A 19,135-nucleotide genomic window follows, 5' to 3' on the forward strand; every position below is an offset into this window, starting at 1 on the left:
TAATGATGATCATGAGTGTGTGCTCTATGAGTGCATTCATGAGCATTTGCAAACTAGATTTGTATTATTGTCATTGTAAATGTGTGTGTGAAAATGGGGGTGTATTGACTTCAACGCCTGGTTAGCAAGATTAGGTAACCCACCTTGAGGAATGTTTGTCTCTTAATCTTAATCACATTAAAGATTACCTTTAACCAGGGTAGCAACTAATGATTATTTTTACTATCAATTCATCTATTGATTATTCTTACAATTTAGTTTATCTTTTAGTCTATAAAATCTCAGGAAGTATACTTAAAAAGTTATTCACAATTTCTCAGAGCACAAGTGTCTTTGGATTGCTTATTTTGTCAGCAAATATCACATCTGAGAGGCAGAAACCAGATCATGTTTGGCATTTGAGTTTGATTGATAATTGAATTGATTATCAAAATAGTTGCCAATTCATTTTCTGTCCATCGACTCATTTACTACTCATCTAATTATTTTAGCAGTACCTTTGTGGTACTAACTCAATCCCTGGTTGACACCTAAACAACCACATTTTTGTTCAAGTCTAAATAATTTCTCATTAGTCAGACTTTTAACACTCAATAATAAAGCTTCAGACAGCAGTCTGTCTGTGAGGTTTGTTTTTTCTGTTTTGGCGACATTGGTGTTAAGCGCTCATTACTGTGCTGCCTGTGCACTGCACGCTCCAGAGATCATCGTTACAACACACAGTGTGGGTGGTACTTTGATGTCTTTTATCTTGCATTTTTCCGCAGATGAAGTTTGAGTTTCTGGTGGTTTTTGCCCTTTTCATGGCCATTGCTGCAAACAGTAAAACATTCTGTGTTACTCATTAAAACGCATTGTGTGTATCCTTGAGGTCTAACAAATAGGTCAGGTGCATTTCCTTCCTCATAAAACGTTTGTGAAGTCTGACTTCCTGTGAACTAGAAGATTTTTCTTGGCAAAGACCCACCAGACAGTGTTTCTAACAGCACATGTAGAAGCTTTCAACAACTGAGAATGCATCAAATTACTATTTTTTACTAGTTTCATATTACTTGCCTCTTTTTTTTGGGCTATTACTTTAATCTAACACTCATCACACTGACTTGATGTGAGCATTTATAGGTTATGTGAAAAGGATGACGCCTTGTCTGTTGGTGAATTTAAAGATGATTCTGTTGTCTGTGCCCACTTCTCTGTCTTGCAGGCGGAGATTGTCAAACGGCTGAATGCAATCTGCGCCCAAGTCATCCCCTTCCTCTCTCAAGAGGTAAGACTCAAAAGTGCCTGTCGCTGTGAGTTAAGACGGAGGAGGGTGAGAGAGAGAGAGAGAGAGAGAGAGAGAAAGAAAAAAAAAAAAAAAAAAAAAAAAAAAAAAAAGAGAGAGAAAAAGAGAGAGAGAGAGAGAGAGAGAGAGAAAAAAAAAAAAAAAAAAAGAGAAAAACGGAGGAAGTAAGACAGATAGGACCCATAGAAGAAGGAGAAGTGTGTGGTGGATTGTGAGGCAAAACAGACAGATATGGACACACACATGCATGCACACAACCATGTACACACACACACACAGATTATCCTGGGCTAATCCTCCCTGCTCGGGATAGGCAGATATGCACTGAACTTATTAAATGTCTCCCACTAACGTATGCAGGAGCCAGCGGCTGAGTGTTTGTGTGTGAGACAATTATTTGTGTCATTGTGTGTGTGTGTGTGTGTGTGTGTGTGTGTCTGTGTCTGTGTGTGGGTGTGTGTTTGTTTAGCTGGTTAATCCTTCCTCTGGAGGAGTTGAAAGTGGTGTGTGTGTGTGTGTGTGTGTGTGTGTGTGTGTGTGTGTGTGTGTGTGTGTGTGTGTGTGAGGGGTGGGAACAGCAGCAAGGAGTGAGTGTGGACTCCAAAGCTCTCCTCCAGATTAGCCATGGATTAGGAGGGTTTAGGGTGGATTAGGAATAATGGCATTAGACTGTGGAGCTGCTACACAGCCCTGAGGCCCACAGAGAGGGGAGACAGGGAGAAGAAACGGTTTTTACTGCTTTGTTTTGATGCACAGCCTCGTTTACTGGGTGAGTTTGTGTGTTTTTTTTTTGTTTATTTACATTATCAGAACTAAAATAGGCTTCACCATGTGGTTCTTTTGTATATACTATTTATTAAATTATCAGAAAACATTCTATACCGTGATGTATATCGTTATCGATATAACCCTCGCAGTCAACAATGCACATACTTGGGTCCTCAGGAATACACCCACCCAGTGTGACATTGAGCGGACGAGCTGAGAAAATCGAAGGACAGACAGACTGCTTCCATTTTAGTTAGATTATGCCTAATACATATAATTGTGCATATATAAATATGATTGGGTCCCACACCTTATAAATACAGAATTAGGAGCTCATCCCAGAGTAAAAAAACTGTCTAGCAACTAAAGTTGGTACTGAGGTCACGGGTCACAGTCTTGTTATGCTCATTCTTTGATCAGGTATTTCTTGACTTACAGTAAATCATGATTTTGCTAAATACAACATTTTATTGAGGAAAAGGTATATGTTCATATTGTCCTTTTTTTAAGAGAATTACTTTTTTTGTAGACAAGCTTTTGTCCTCAGCAAGTACTAATGGAGTTGAATAAAGTACTGTTTTGGTATCTGTGCCAAAACTCAGTTACTGTGGTGGCACCGGTATTTTTTATTTATTTATTTTTTTTAAACAAACCCAGCCAAAAATCCGGCATAATTCAGCTAGACTGATCCAATGTTTTTGGTAATTTTGTCTGTTTAAATGTGACAATTACTAGCTAATTATTGAAAGTAACAAACTGTTATCTTACTTTTATGTGAATGTATTTGTCTTTGTAATGATTGCGGGAAACGTTTGATATGTATTTCCCTTGCAACAGTGTAAAAGTGTCTATCCCAGGGCTATAATTATTAGAATTATTGATTATAGTTTAGAAGCTATTTGTCAATATTCATCAAACTGATGGATCTTTTCATGTGTGTGAGTCATGTTCAGGCAGGTTAGACTCTGCAGAGGTGATGCTGAACTCGATGGTCAGGTTCATTTTCACACTGGATAAGCTCTTTCATCTCTACCCTACTTTGATGTTTTGCGCTCCTGGATGAATCTTTGCTGCTCTCTCTCATCGTCTGGATCTGTGTTTCTCGCTCTGTACCCTTTGGATGACTTTGCCCTGTTAGCTGTCTGTCTCTCTGGGTATCTGTCTCTTTCTCTCTACAAATACGTCTGTTTTCTCTCTGTGTTGAAGTTTTTGCAGCTACACCATTTTGAGATGTGTGGGCAGAAAACAGACGACCAATTTTATGGTTATAGCTGCTGTGCCTTAAACATGTTGATTGAAAAACTGATGGATGGTCTCCAGCACAGAGAACATAATTATATGCACACTGGGCTTCTCCATAAGATATTGTCGGTGTTTATATGTTTGGCCACTTGCACTACTGTATATCTTGGATGCATTAGCAAACCTGGATCTTGAATCGTCCCTTTGGACCTCTACTTGTTTGGTTTTTAAATTCTGCAATTCCCCAAAGAAAGAATTAACTGGCCTGTGCAAGTTACACTTGACCAACTAGTACACCCCAATTAGCTGCACATTTTTTCTATCCGGTGTTTTAATGAACACACTGGTGAGTATCAAATTGTGAGGAGGGGCTTTTGTTTTCCAAATATAAAGCAGTGATAACTCAGATGTGTCCCCGCTTCTTGTCTGATAGCATTTAAACTGGATCTGGCTCGAGGTACCATAAGAAACTGTAGCTACCTACACATTTATGGCTGGTTTAATGAGGTATACAACAGTTTGTCAGGTTTTATGATCAGTGCATTGCTAATGGATAAGTCTATGTCAGACCGTGTAATGTTACAGTGTACAGCTGACATAAAAAAAGCATCACTTTTATATGAGGTGTGCAGAGAGTCTTTTTTGATATACTCTATTAGCATCTTCATTTATACCAGATAATTGTGTAGGAGGAATGAATGTGTTGTTGTAGTTCCTCCTGTTTGTCCATAGAGGTCATAATCTTCATAATCCCTCTTTAAAGATCCAACAGATCTTTCCTCCGTCTCAGTTGCTGCTTCAATTCACTATCTCTGATTGTCTCCGTCTGTCTGTCCCTCTCCCAGCATCAGCAGCAGGTTGTGCAGGCGGTGGAGCGGGCCAAGCAGGTCACCATGGCTGAACTCAACGCCATCATAGGAGTGAGTGTATTGCACACGCACGCACGCACACACACACACACATGCACACGTACACACACAAACACACACACACACACACAGTCACAAGGGAATACAGTCTTTAATAGAAGATTCTATAAGACAGATGTAACAGAGATAAATGTGTAACTGCTAAATGAGTGGACCAGTCAGTTGCTCGCTCTTGAAGAGAAAGAGATGAATGCAACAATAAAGTTTTATTTCTACCTTATTCATTCACCAATGTTTAGCACATTGGCCAATACTCAGCTTTACAGTAATGAGACTTTGTTATAATCCTGGGTCAGCTTTGAACTAGTTTTACATTGTGAAAAATAGGCCTTTCAATATGTCTTCTTTGATATTTCCAAAAAGAACATGTTAATTGTGGCAGTGGGTTAAGAGCCGTGGATTTACATTGGCATGGCAGATATTATCAGATAGTTTTATTTTATCACAGATTAGAAGTATTGGGGTATATGTTGGCTGATAGGCAACGAGGAATTGCACTACAGAAATGCCAAAGATACTGTATGTATGAGGTGATTTGGACACAGTGTCACAAGTTTGTCCATAATCTTAACCAAATCTTGGGATACATTTGGGATCCTTTTGAAAACAAGAACAACAAAACGAATATAAGCTGATAATATCTTTTTTAGTTATTTTAAAGCTTTGATAAAAAATGAAAACATTGCCTTTCTTACTGCTGGTATCTTTATTTGTTCAAGATGTTTTGCATGGACCATACCAGCAGTAAGCAAGAGTTTTTTTGAAATTTCTGTTCAAGTTGTGCTTTTCTCTGACACACCTGTCACTTATTCAGGTGTCCAGAGACTTTTTACAGTTTTTTGAGGACACTACAATACTTGTATCTCATGTATTATACAGTACTGTTCAGGCTCTTAATGTTTAAGCTACCATGTGGTGCTCCTAATGTTTTTTTCTTCCTTTGCACTTTGCTTGTTTTGTCCCCAAAGTTCTTTTTTTTTTTTCCCCCCCCCCCCCTTTTTTTTTTTTTTTTACCATGCACACTGCTTCTTTTTTTTTCTTCCCTTCTTTTTTTTTTTTCCCTTCCTTCTTCTTCCAGGTCAAAATGCAGCATTGAGCTAATCATTATTTCTGTGTGGTTCAGCAGCAGCAGCTCCAGGCTCAGCACCTCTCCCACGGCCACGCCATCCCAATCCCGCTCACGCCACACCCAGCGGGCCTTCAGCCCCCCCTACCCCCAGGGGCCGGTACCGCCAGCCTGCTGGCTCTGTCCTCCGCCCTGAGCCACCAGCTGCCGCTCAAAGACGAGAGGAAACACCACGACAACAACAGCAGCGAACACCCGAGAGGTAAGGCCTGTCCTTGTCTCTGTGTGTGTGTGTGTGTGTGTGTGTGTGTGTGTGTGTGTGTGTGTGTGTGTGTGTGTGTGTGTGTGTGTGTGTGTGTGTGTGTGTGTATGTCTGCAGTAAGTCTTAGCGTGCATTGCTGTTTTTTTATGAGTTAAACAGCAGTTAAACAACAAAACTCTTTTTGGTTACTTCATGCAATGCATTGATACTTTACAGTCACATCTTGGAATGATGCAAACACATGAGAGGGAAATATAGAAATCTTCAAAGCTACAATTTCTTGTCAATTTATGTATTGTTGAAATGTCTATTATGCATTATACATTATTGTATCATCATATTAAATAAGAGCTTTATTAGATATTTAATAAGATTTTTTATTATTGCTGTAGATTTTAACAAATTTTTTCTTTCTCACATCCACTGACAAATGAATTATCCAGATAAATGGTATTTACGTATACCAGGCTAAAATATAATTTTGCTTATCTGACATTTTAAAAAACACAAACAACCACATATAACATGTCTGTGCTGTTATAGCTTTTATCTTGTGTTCAGTTAATGATCCCAGAATCATTTTACATGTCTGGAATATTCAGTCAAAGTTATGAATTATACCACCACTTGTCTTGGCTGATGCTTAATTTTTAGTACTCTGAAAGCAGATAAAGCAATTAAAAATGTTTTGTCATTGTGCCATTTTAATTGGCCTAATAGGGAGCGATACACAACCACCATGATGCTTCTTTTCTTTTGTACACGCACAACGCATCTAATTCTTCTGTGAGCTGACTTTGAACTCAAGCATTTAATTACAGTACATAGAAACTGTGTGTTTTGTTGTGTTGTGTGTGTGTGTGTGTGTGTGTGTGTGTGTGTGTGTGTGTGTGTGTGTGTGTGTGTGTGTGTGTGTGTGTGTTGGTAGAAACAGTGTGTGCCTGCTCTTAATTACCCTATTCCAGCATGACTGTGAGGGTTTTTACAGTGCAGTAGAGCAGTTAACCTTGGCCTGCAGCTGCAGTAAAGCTAACAGCTGCCAGCTCAGGTAAACTTATCCGCATTAGGAGCCCAATCAATAACAATCCAATTCCTTTAGTTCCTTTGAATGGGTGTATATGTACAGTAGGGTTTCTTTATTTTTCTTTTTAAATGTCTGTCTTTATTCTAATGCATGCTGTTTCGAATTAGGTCACTTTGTTGCCAGATTTAGTGTTATTTTGAGCACCTTAATTTACAAATCCAGCAACTTCTGGGCAATATCCCCATTTAGTCAGTGTTAACATTTTCACAAACAGCTGATCATGTGTACATAGTATGTACATTTAGGCTGCTAGCTTGTCTAATCTAAACAGGCCTGATAATCATAGAACTTCCATTGGATTGGAAAATGCAATTTATTTCTCTGCTAAGACAGCAAATGTGACCCAGTGTCATCTTGCAACGTCAGGTTTGCAGGTTTTAAGCAGCCTTTGGCAACACTTTTCAGAACAGAGTTGATTGACAACCATCTTTAAACTTTCTAAATGCTTGTTTTTGCCCCAGCAGCTGCTGCAGTACTGAACTTCATATGTCTTTCTTTATGCGAACAGGATGATCAAACTGTATTCTGACAGAATACAGCAGTATAATCGTGTATTTCTGCTTTGTTTCCCATCATAACATTTCACTTAACACGCTGTAGGCTATCAGGAAAAATAAACAAGAAGATTGAGAGTTAATGTACTTTTAGCTTTAGCTGGCATTAGTGATACCTCAGGTAACATCATCATTAAGCAGGAGAATCAGTAACAATGGCAATCCATCATTATCTGTATTGCTCTCTCTCTCTGTGAGGTTTCCATTTTCTGTCTGTTTTTTGTGTGTGTATCTCTGCTCATGCATTATTGCGCTTGTTGCTGAGACATTAAATGCCTTAATTAGTCATTTTATTTCTGTTTCCTGCCGTTCGCCTCCTCAGACAGAGACTCGGTCAAGGTAAGTCCTTCCTTTTATTTTCTCTGGTACATATGGATGTGTTGCTGTGCAGTCTCATTTCTTATCACTCAACCTAGCCCGATAAAGTAAAAAAAAAAAAAATCAGGTGACAAACCTACTGCCATCAACATTCCACACCAGATATCTTCATTCATTTTCATTCATGACACGCCTGCTAGTGGCTGAAGACTAATATTTGCTATCATATGCAAAGAACATGACGTGAGACTCGTATATGATTGTAGTTCAAATATGAAGGAACGATTTCTTGGCATATAATAATAATATATTTTTTGTCAACTTGTTATTTGTTATAAAGTCACAATGTAAATTACTGTAATGAAATTCAGATGTTGTTACAACAATGTAATTTTACAGAATGTTCAGGAAAAACATACAATTAGAGGGCAGTATTGTGTATTAACCTGTTCTGCATATCTTTAAATGAGTTTTAGATGTTAGTAATATATAGCTACTATAGCTACTATATATATATTTCAATATAAAATGTATAATTATAAACGTACAAATATTAAAGACATTTAAAAGTGGCTAATCATTTTAATATTAATAATGATCAGACTACTGCCTTCATTTCTCTATCAGATTAGTATCCTCTGATCCACTAGTCGTTTATGTACAGTGTTCCACATTCACTGTTAAAAAAGAAAACACAAAAAAACAAAAATTTATTTTTAAACATTCAGATTTTTGGAAATGGAGACAAATAGGAAGACAGAACAAGCCATGGAAAAAAATAGAAAAGCTAACGTCTGAGAGGCAGTTCAACAGAGCAACATTACATCCAGCACTTGTAGTAATTAGTCCCTTAAGCTGAGCTTTTTTTCTCCCAAGGCAAACATTTGGTTTGTTGAATACTCAATGAGCAGATTAGCATTTCTTCAGCAGCCCGAATGCTCGCACACACACACACACACACACACACACACACACACACACACACACACACACACACACACACACACACACACACACACACACACACATACATACATACATACATACACACACACACACACACACACACACACACACACACACACACACACACACACACACACACACACACACAGTTGTGGGTGTTTTGGAGGAGGTGGAGACAAGAGGAATGTTTAATATGTTATCTCCTGCCCCCCATGTAGTATAGCCTCTTACACACACACACACACACACACACACACACACACACACACACACACACACACACACACACACACACACACACGTAGGCACCATGATGGGAGCGATTAGCTGTGTGTGTGTGTGTGTGTGTGTGTGTGTGTGTGTGTGTGTGTGTGTTAAGAGGCTATACTACAATGTGTGTGTGAGAGAGAGAGAGAGAGAGAGAGTCAGAAATCAGTGGTAAAGATAGAGGGACCAGAATGATGAATGCCTTTCATTAGCGCCCTGTGAGAACACACCCAGCCAAAAGTCACTTCATGAAACCAATAAGCCCCTTGTCAGTGGTCTACAGTTGCCTTGGCAACAGTCCACAGGGTACAGTGTGTGTGAATTGCATGAACATCTGTGCCTTAATGTCCTTGGCGTTAGCACCTCACACACTTATAAAGGTTTGTGGGTGCTGATGTGTGTCTGCATACTTATTGTTGCCAATACAGACAATCTATTAGGCCTATATAGTCGTGACTGCACCTCCTCAGGCCTGTCAGACGCACTTATCTAATGAAGCTAATTGTTGGTTCCAGTTGTCAATGCCATTGATTTTTTTTCTTCTGTAATGTTCACTTTTCAGTCCACGATGTGATACGTGGCGTGAAATATGACCTTAAATATAAACACTTGTGTAAAAATGTAAAATCACTCTTTAATAAAAGTTGCCATCCTTGATTATGTACTCTATGTTTAGAATAATAAGTAGAGAATGATTTTCTAATGAGGCCACTTTTTTTTAGACTGACCTTTTAGAATGAATCACTTGTTGAAAGTAGACATACTGCTTGTTGTTAGTGTGACCGCTGCGGTGGCCATCACACTTCTTTTTTGTTTTTTGTTCACTGGTAAGCTGCAGTCCGTCTCCTTGTTAATGCTGGGATGCTCTTTACAAAAAGTGTGTATACAGTGTACAGTCCTGCCTTCGATGCTGAGTTGGCTGCAGAATTAGAAACAAATTTTGTCGAACAGAAGTATCAGAGTTGAAAGAGTAAACCAACTGACTTGAACCCAGAGTTAAAAAGGATTTTTGGTATGAACAAAGCCAAGCAAAAGCAGCTTAGAAACAAATGGAATAAAATATAGGATTTCAAAATAGCTACATCTCTTTCTCACTAACGGTGGCATAAAGCAAACTTGTGATGTCTTTCTCAGGAGAAAGAAAATAGGGAAGGTGGAAGAGAAACAAAGTAAAGATTTTATATATAGTAATGGCATTGTAAATAGGGTTTAACATGGCTATTAACATGGTATGAATGGCTGAATTGTGTTTTTAAGTAAACACCACAACATGTCCATTTTTATGTGGTAGCAGAAAGTGTAGAAAAGTGAGCTTGTGACCTGAGAGTTGCTGGTTCAATCTTCGGACAGCCAGGATAAATCTGGGTGAAAGTGAAAGAGCAACTCAATCTCTCAGAACTACAACTGAGGTGCCTTTGAGCAAGGTCCTTAAACCCCCACCTGCTCAAAACCCATCAGATCAGGCAGCTTCCAGGTGTGAACTGTGTGATTGGGAGCAGGTTGTTCCTGACAAAGATGCACAATCAGATATATCAGATTGCTGGCCTTGACTTCTTAAAAACATATACAAGAGAAGTTTGGTTATTCTGGGCCTCTCAAGTGTAATTGAGCAAAACAGTGAAGGTTACAGGTATCATTATCACGGCTTGCAGAATCAATTTGAAATGGGAGGCAAATATAATTATGTTGTGCTGGTAAATTAATAATTTCACCCAGTCACACCGCACGGTTCTTCACACTTACAGTGCTTGTACTGCAGGCAGACCATCCATTTGTCTCTGCAGTAAAATTAATTTGCCTTGATGTTTTTCAAAGAGCTAATTTGCAGGCTAATTAATCTAATCAGTCTAGAGAGAGAGAGAGAGAGAGACCTGGCTCAACCTGCTCTGTCTCACTCAAGAGAAGACACCTGTAGACACACTGACATCTTAACTAAACATTGTTTGCCACACATGGAGTACTAAATAAAAACAGGTACAAGTGTTGCGCGCGCACACACACACACACACACACACACACACACACACACACACACACACACACACACACACACACACACACACACACACTGAACCTCACACCTCCCCCACAGAATCTTTGTCATCAACACTTGCAGCACGGCAAAGGGCAGTTAAAAGGTTACAAGCGTGAGTTAGTGGAAAGGTCGAGGTAAAGGTCCTGCTTTATTTTTCTTCTCTCTGTCCGTTGTGTGCTGGGTAAGGAGAGCCTCCCAATGAGAGAGAGAGAGAGAGAGAGAGAGAGAGAGAGAGAGAGAGAGAGAGAGAGAGAAAAAAAAAAAAAAGAAAAAAGAGAACCGAAAAAAAAAAAAAAAAAAAAAAAAAAAAGAGCGAGAGGCTGGGAAATGTTTAGTTGACCTTATTTTGATCTTCGCCTCTCAGAGAGGATTAAGAAAGAGAGATCCTTCAGTAACCGTATTTAAAGGATGCCATATTTGATTAAGAAAATAGAGACATCAATGGATCAACTCCCCCCCACTTTCCCACATTTCAAAAACAATGCTGCTGAGTTCAAGCCATTATGCTGTAGTCAAGGATACAGCACTGCTTTAGTATTGTGTTATACAGTCAAAATAAAATGGTTTGGCAGGAAGACGAGTTTTGAAAGTGATAAGGATATCCAGCCGTGGAGTGGATCACAGTCATTTGCGGTGTTTGTATTGCTGTCTGGCTGCATGCTTAGTCCAGATTTGTCCTAATTTAGCTCAAAGTAGAAGTCTTGACATACAGTAGTAATCTATTTTGTAGCATTTGAACTGTAGCTTACTTGCGCTTTTCACACATAATGATTTAGCCTCAGAGCCCCTGCGTCTAATTTCCTTTGACATTGCTGAGTGCAATTTCATTTTTTGGTATTAAAGGGTTGGTTCTCCTAAGTTACAAAAATTGTATCTCCTACCTCATTGGTATGTAACCATGCAGATACAGTAGTTTTTTGGGGATATATCTGCTTTTACCCAACACAAAGAATGTCTGAATCTAATGATTTACGTTGATGGATTTTGCTGCTTGCTTTTATGAAAAAGATGCAAAATGTCAGTGTCCTCATTACTCTGAATAATTCACAGAACATAGTGTCAACTGTTTTCAGTGGGACTGTTTTTTTTGTTGAAAGTAGTTCCAAAACTGTTTAAGGAGCGGCATTGTTCTAAGACAAGATAGAAGTGGTTACAATATATTCAAATGTATGCATGAATGAGACCTTTCTTTCTTATAAATGAAGACGGATGTTTTTTCATCTCCTTTTAAGTAAATGTTTCTTTTTTCTTCCAGAGCTCATCTGTGTCTCCCTCGGCCAGTTTTCGGACCCGAGAGAAGCACAGGAGTTCAAGTGATTACTCCTCCGACAGCAAGAAACAGAAGACAGATGACAAGGAGTTGGCCTCTACACGCTATGTGAGTCAACATAAATGTTAGCTTTTCTGACATGATAAGTATATTATTTAAGGTAGAGTCTTGTGTGAGGTATCATTGAACTCAGCAGAGAGTTCCTTTGTCATTGGTGATGCTTTGGCCGCCCCCTATGCTTAAAGTGATGGTTCGAGTATTTCACCAGTCCATGAAGCCAAACACCCCAGCTTTTCACCTGGTCTTTGGGGAGTATATTACCCGGTATCCTCTCTTCTTCTGTCTGCCTACCCAGTTAAGGTTGCCCTGCTTTTAAAAATTTTTTTAACAACAACAGCAGAGAGCAGAAGCCAGCAGGCAAGTGTTATTTACATAAACTTCTGGTGTACTTACAAACTTTCCAATCCATCGTTTTATGAGAGCATAACCTATTTGTACTACTTGTAGACGTTTGGTATCATTTCGGGCATTATTAGTGGGGTAACTTACAAGATACAAACGTGCGTCCGTTAGCCCCTGTGCTAAGCTATTCAGCTGATAACGCTACTCTACGCTAACTCTCCCAATGTTACACCCAGGTGAAAAAAGCTTCTGGGGGGGTGTTTGGCTCGAGGTCATGGTGCAAAGGACCCTAGGGTGAATTACTCCGAACCATCACTTTAAGCCACGGCCCCTTTCATAACTACTGACCCGTTTATCGTAGACTATTGTGAGGTATCATTGAAGCAGAGAGTTCCTTTTTCATTGGTGACCATTTAAGCACATTCCACCATGTGCGCTGTGTCCGACTGTTGCGCAAATGCAGGGTCGTGTGGGACGGCGTCCGTTAGTAACCCTGATGCGCGCAGAGGAGCAAGGGCCCATCCAACGCTGCTTGCAGCTTTAATTTTAACTTATTTCTGAAGGAAAGGCTTATTCGCTTTATTTGATTGTTTTGTGATCAACTACATTTGTTTACACCTTTGACTCTTGGTTCAAATCTATTTTGTAGTCTATGGTTCAAATATTCACCATATTAGAGAAGAAAGAGGAGTGCCACCTTTCTAATGCAAAATCCATGACAAAACAAAGACGTCCTGACAGACAGTATGTAAAGTTATCTCACATGAGCCACATTCAAACCCACACTTTCTTTCTTTTTTTGGACAACACAGTGAGAGAAAGACCTGACATGTTAAAGGACGTAGCTTGGATTTGAGCTCAGTCTGTTTCAGTTCATGACATGTTCTTTAGCCAGATGAGCCATCTGGATGATACACAATGGAACCATTCATACCACTTTAATCTGATAATTAAAACATGCAAAAATATAAAAGAAGTAATGCCAGAGGAATGAGTACAATGGTCTTTATGGTCTTCTCTCAGATCATTTATTAAATCCTTGATTTTATGATTACCCTTTTTATGAATGTATGAGTAATTTCTATTTTATGTACTATCAAATAGGTGGGATATTGAATTTAATAAAAGCACTGAATATATGTATTTTTACTGATGAAGAACTTAGGTCTACATACAGTAGAAATGTTTAACGCCAGAAGTCCAGCCATTTTATAAAATGCTGATCACAGACACATATGCCAATTTGATACATGTGCTTGTTTATACTGTTCTGTAAATCTAGCACAAAAAATGATCCCACATTTTTCACCATGGAGTGAAAGTCAAGTGTGTGTCTTCTTATGTGTCCATCTTAGGAAAGCGATGGAGAGAAGAGTGACGACAACTTAGTAGTGGATGTCTCCAATGAGGTACAAAACGGTTTAGGCAGTATGGTATCTTTTGTGTTAAAAAAAACACCAACCCCTCTCACTCTCTCATCTTTCCCTTTGCTCACCCACCACAGGATCCAGCGTCTCCTAGAGGAAGTCCTGCCCACTCGCCTCGGGAGAACGGATTGGACAAGAGTCGCCTGTTGAAGAAGGATGCTCCGCTGAGTCCGTCCTCCATCGCCTCCTCCAGCAGCACACCTTCATCCAAATCCAAAGAGATTAATGTGGTGAGTCATGGGGTAATTATAGCCCTCTGATCTTCTTTTTCATCATTTCTCTAAGGTTTCTATTTTTAGGCATTCAGAAAAATTGAATCATTGTAAGTAAGGTATAGAAGAGAATGAAGGTTTGGTGTTAAAGAAGGAAAACTCCTGTTAGTCAGAAGATAATAAATCAAAAAGTATAAAAAGTGGCAAAATGAAGGTAATAAACCCTGGATTATATCAGGTGGAGAAAGCGTTTAATACATATTTAATAGACTATCAATTTTGTGAGTCATGAACTCAGTCTCAGCATGAATAGTTCCTGTATTGAATGCTTTATGCTCTGCTATTACATTTGTAAATGGTGTGTCTTTTATCTCTACAACCCTTCTGCAAAGAGATATCTGCTCCATCTGAATTAATTGTTTAGACTAGTGTTTAAACCTTTCGTGATTAAGATGTTAAACTTTTTTTGTGTTGTAGAATGAGAAGGCCACAACACCTGTGTCCAAGTCCAGCACCCCCACATCCCGCTCTGACGCCCCGACACCCAGCAGCACCTCCACCCCGGGCCTGAGGTCTGTACCCAGTAAACCGCCAGGAGTCGAGACGCTGGGTCAGTGTTGCCAACAGAACGTAAATCTTCTCCGTGTGCATAAGTGAGATAGTGGATTTGAATCAGTAAGAAGTTTGACTAAAGTAGATGTTTTTGGAAACCGTTTGATCTTGTAGCTCCTGGTCTCCGTACGCCGTTGGCAGTGCCGTGCTCATACCCCAGTCCGTTTGGAATGGTTCCTCACCCGGGTATGAACGGAGAGCTGAGTGGAGCCGGAGCAGCCTACACCGGCCTGCATAACATTTCTCCACAGATGAGTGTGGTGGCTGCTGCTGCAGTGGCAGCTTATGGACGCACACAAGTGGTACCCAAACACACACACACACACACACACACACACACACACACACACACACACACACACACACATTGTATATGTATACATGCATACCAACATATTCAATCTTAGTATGGTATTAATTTAAAGTTTTGTCTGCCAAGGACTAGTAAACAAAATAAAATCATACATGTTGTTTAGGCATTCCAATCATTTGCCTTCTTCTGCTGCTCATTACAATTATTTAAAAGTAATAATGTTGTATATATGTGATACTGTACATATGGAAGAATGTGCCGTGAGTGAGAGAGTATTATTTTATTGGGTAGCTAGCAAAAATGTAAGTGTGCAGCATGTAAAGAGATTGGCTTTAGGAAAACTTTTCTACTCTGTAACAGAAATATAGACACTCATCATTATAGCAGCTACGAACAGCTCTAGTATTTGTGTGATGTGTTAGATTGTACTCTAAACCCATATTCTCTAGGTGGGATTTGATCCTCACCACCACATACGTGTCCCTGGACTTCCTCCCAACCTCTCGGGCATTCCTGGTGGAAAACCGTATGTTTCCTCTTTGTTTAATAAATCTCCATTTATTTCCTCTTCTTTCCCACGTTTGCATGTACCTTGACCCACACGTCCACCTCTCTTCTCTCCACATGACCCTTTTCTTTTCTCTAGAGCTTACTCCTTTCATGTCAGCGCTGATGGACAAATGCAGCCTGTGCCTTTTCCTCCGGATGCACTGATTGGCCCCGGCATCCCGCGCCACGCACGACAGATCAATACTCTCAGCCACGGGGAGGTGGTGTGTGCTGTCACCATCAGTAACCCAACGCGTCATGTCTACACCGGCGGCAAGGGCTGCGTCAAGGTGTGGGACATCAGTCACCCGGGAAACAAGACCCCTGTATCCCAGCTGGACTGCCTCGTGAGTGCAATGACCCTTACATACATGCAATGTGACTTCATGGTTAAAACACAGAACATGTTTTCTACTGTTTAACCTGTTACCTGCTAACAGCAACTAGTTTATGCACTGGTACTTTTTTAATGATAGTAAATAAAAACTTCTGTGCGTCTGGTATATTAGAACAGAGATAACTACATCCGTTCCTGTCGGCTACTTCCGGATGGACGGACTCTCATTGTTGGGGGCGAGGCGAGTACTTTGTCGATCTGGGATTTGGCAACACCAACTCCACGAATCAAGGCTGAACTAACTTCGTCAGCACCTGCGTGTTATGCTCTGGCCATCAGCCCCGACTCCAAGGTCTGCTTTTCCTGCTGCTCTGATGGAAACATAGCCGTGTGGGATCTTCACAACCAGACTCTGGTTAGGTATGAAGCTGGGGAGGGTGATGTGTGAGGGTTTTGATTATTGCTGGGTGATAAAAATGAAATTTTGACAGTCTTACCAACTTAAAACCAGTTGTCGGAACCTCATACCATTAAACTAAAAATAGCAACAACAATCAATACAATCTAAACCGACTTCTGAGTCCACAGTCCAGTCCAGAAGTCCACAAATTATTGGTCCACCATACTTTGCAATGCAAGACAGTCATCAATAAGATACTGTATGTCATTAACCTTTAACATACCCCTAAAAAGGCAGATGATTTTTTTTCAAAAATGTTTGGAATGTTTGTATTGTAAATATTGTTTTATAATATATAAGTAATGAACAGTGCCTTCTTGGGCTTTTTTGCTCTCTTTGCACATTCAAGTTATTTTTAATCCATCTAGTCCTTAATTTAACTGTGTGTAACAAAGTTCCTACAATTTTTTGTATATTTTGGATTGAGGCTGAACTGCCAGAAATCAATAATGTATTGCAATTGTTTTGCTTTGTTGTTTTAAATAACGTGTGTGTGTGTGTGTGTGTGTTCTTAATATGTGACCCCAAATCTTGACTTTAACTGACACATTCGCACAGATTTTAATAAGAATTTGAGTTAAAGTGGGTCATTATGAAATAATTTCTGACATGTCACTCCATTGGGTGCTGACTTGGCTGATGTCAACAAACTAGCAACAACTCTTGCAACCTTGACTCTGTGTTTTTCTTCAGGCAGTTCCAGGGCCACACTGATGGAGCCAGCTGTATAGACATCTCTAATGATGGGACAAAGCTGTGGACTGGAGGCCTGGATAACACTGTGCGGTCCTGGGACCTGAGAGAGGGACGGCAGCTGCAGCAGCACGACTTCACCTCCCAGGTACACAAGACACTTTGTCCACACAAACACACCGATTCTATTAGTGCTGCAACTATACCTATCACTTTTAGAGGGCATCATTCACCAACACTTTAACTAGCTGATGAACTGCTGATACTCACTGTTTTTATGCTAAATGTCTATATCGATCAAAGTTTGTGTAGCAGTAGAGAGGAACTAATATGCAGGTGTAAGTTGCAACCAAGTTTGGGATTGCACTGTGTTTCCTTATTATTTGGTGGTTAAAGTAAAATGCACAGATTGTTGAAAATTGTGCATCTCAGGACAAGTCACAGCTATTCGCAGTTTGTGTGATTACACTTTCTGGCTTTGCTTTATTGCAGTAATTTACAAGCTCAGTTCAGAACATTTAACCCACCATAAAGGCCAGACTGTGCTCTGGTTTTCTGCCCAGTGCTCAAAAACCTTTAACGCTAACACTGGCAGTTAGAATTTATTTTTTCCAGGTGAGAAGAGCAGCAATAATAGACCATTACTGCAATTTTACTTCAATTTCACAATCTCAGTGTGCACAGGAGGAGGTGAGTGTACATAGAAGAGAGCTCAGAGAGGGCTGGGCAGACAGGGAGAGACATGGCCAATAGAGTGCTAATGCTATCTGTTCCAACCCCCACATCTCCTAAAAGAACAGCTTCGATTTTAGAAACTGAAACAGATCTGTTTTGACAGATTTGTAAGAAATGCTAATGATGGTGTAGAAAAGCATACAGAGGACTTTTGCTTACATAGATTTGCCTGCCCTAGATATGTTAATATCAGTGGCCACCTCGGCAGACAAACACAATCTTTATGCACTGAAACAATTCAAGACTAGACTAATAAAAGAGATGGATATGTGTTATATTCTTTTATAAACTATGAGACATTATAACTGTTGGGCTTCGTTGCAGATCTTCTCACTGGGATACTGTCCAACGGGCGAGTGGCTGGCAGTCGGGATGGAGAACAACAATGTGGAGGTCCTTCATGTTACCAAACCTGACAAGTACCAGCTCCACCTGCATGAAAGCTGTGTGCTCTCACTCAGATTTGCTCACTGTGGTAAGAATCAACAATTCTGTCTTTAAACTTCTTTCTATATGTCTCTATATATATAGATATGTATATATCTAAATGTGTCAGCTTTGTGTAGGAGACATGATTAGAAAATAAAAATAAAATACTATGTAAATGAAGGCGCTTTTCAGAGGAATCATTGTACAGCTAGAAATCATGTTGGACCAAAATTACTTTTTAGTAGTTAGGATTAAGACTTCTGAATAAAATGGAATTAGCCAACAAGTACAAGTGTTACAATGGAGCACCAGCATGAACTATCTGCAGGAACAAATAGATGATTTTGATGTTTACATTTCATCACTTCATGGTTAAATTGACCAACTTGACAATATCCCCAAATTATGATTACAACTACTTTTTTTATTTTGAAGCTGCCAGTTTATCTGCCAGTACTGTATTGTACATAATTAATGTAGGATCATACTACATTATACTTATTTTTGAGTTTAATTAAGTATAACAGACAGTAATGAGTGTCAGAATTTGAGCATTATAGCCTGGTTAAGTATTTATCCCACTCCAGATCGATTTTTGCTCCAGTGGTTAAAATTAGAAGCTGGTGCCCCCTCATTTCTGTCCTTTCAACAAAGTCTGGTATTATTCAAGACAGTGGCAATATTTCACCCAGTTAACAACTTTCACTTTGCACTGAGTATCTCCATGTTTGACTGAGAGTTACCTTATCTACATTGTTTCTTGAATTTCAACCTATAGCAACTGATGCATCCTAGATCGAAGTGTTCTAAAACAATGAGTCATTATTTCTCACTATGATTGGGCCAATCAAATAAATAGTTAGCACTGCATTAGATAGACCTCTTCCACCGTGTACACGTACATCTGAGCCACATCCGGG

At 39.6% G+C, this 19,135-nt stretch overlaps 1 protein-coding gene across 3 annotated transcripts in view; it reads left to right on the forward strand.

Moving 5' to 3' along the window:
- LOC120561295 (transducin-like enhancer protein 4) overlaps nt 1-19,135 on the forward strand; it is a 35,848-nt gene that overhangs the window by 12,118 nt on the left and 4,595 nt on the right. The window contains exons 2-15 of one of the 3 annotated variants that reach the window (XM_039804348.1): nt 1,205-1,267; nt 4,141-4,215; nt 5,348-5,552; nt 7,513-7,529; nt 12,032-12,154; nt 13,804-13,857; nt 13,953-14,105; nt 14,565-14,697; nt 14,814-15,001; nt 15,462-15,538; nt 15,659-15,908; nt 16,071-16,318; nt 17,052-17,199; nt 18,111-18,261. In XM_039804348.1, coding sequence (XP_039660282.1) covers nt 1,205-1,267; nt 4,141-4,215; nt 5,348-5,552; nt 7,513-7,529; nt 12,032-12,154; nt 13,804-13,857; nt 13,953-14,105; nt 14,565-14,697; nt 14,814-15,001; nt 15,462-15,538; nt 15,659-15,908; nt 16,071-16,318; nt 17,052-17,199; nt 18,111-18,261 — 1,885 coding nt within the window. Of the gene's footprint in view, nt 1-1,204; nt 1,268-1,943; nt 2,055-4,140; nt 4,216-5,347; nt 5,553-7,512; nt 7,530-12,031; nt 12,155-13,803; nt 13,858-13,952; nt 14,106-14,564; nt 14,698-14,813; nt 15,002-15,461; nt 15,539-15,658; nt 15,909-16,070; nt 16,319-17,051; nt 17,200-18,110; nt 18,262-19,135 lie in introns of those variants that run through there. The other 2 variants (XM_039804349.1, XM_039804347.1) reach the window with 2 other exon arrangements.

Source organism: Perca fluviatilis, chromosome 6 (assembly GCF_010015445.1).
Source record: "Perca fluviatilis chromosome 6, GENO_Pfluv_1.0, whole genome shotgun sequence".
NCBI classification, from domain to species: domain Eukaryota; kingdom Metazoa; phylum Chordata; class Actinopteri; order Perciformes; family Percidae; genus Perca; species Perca fluviatilis.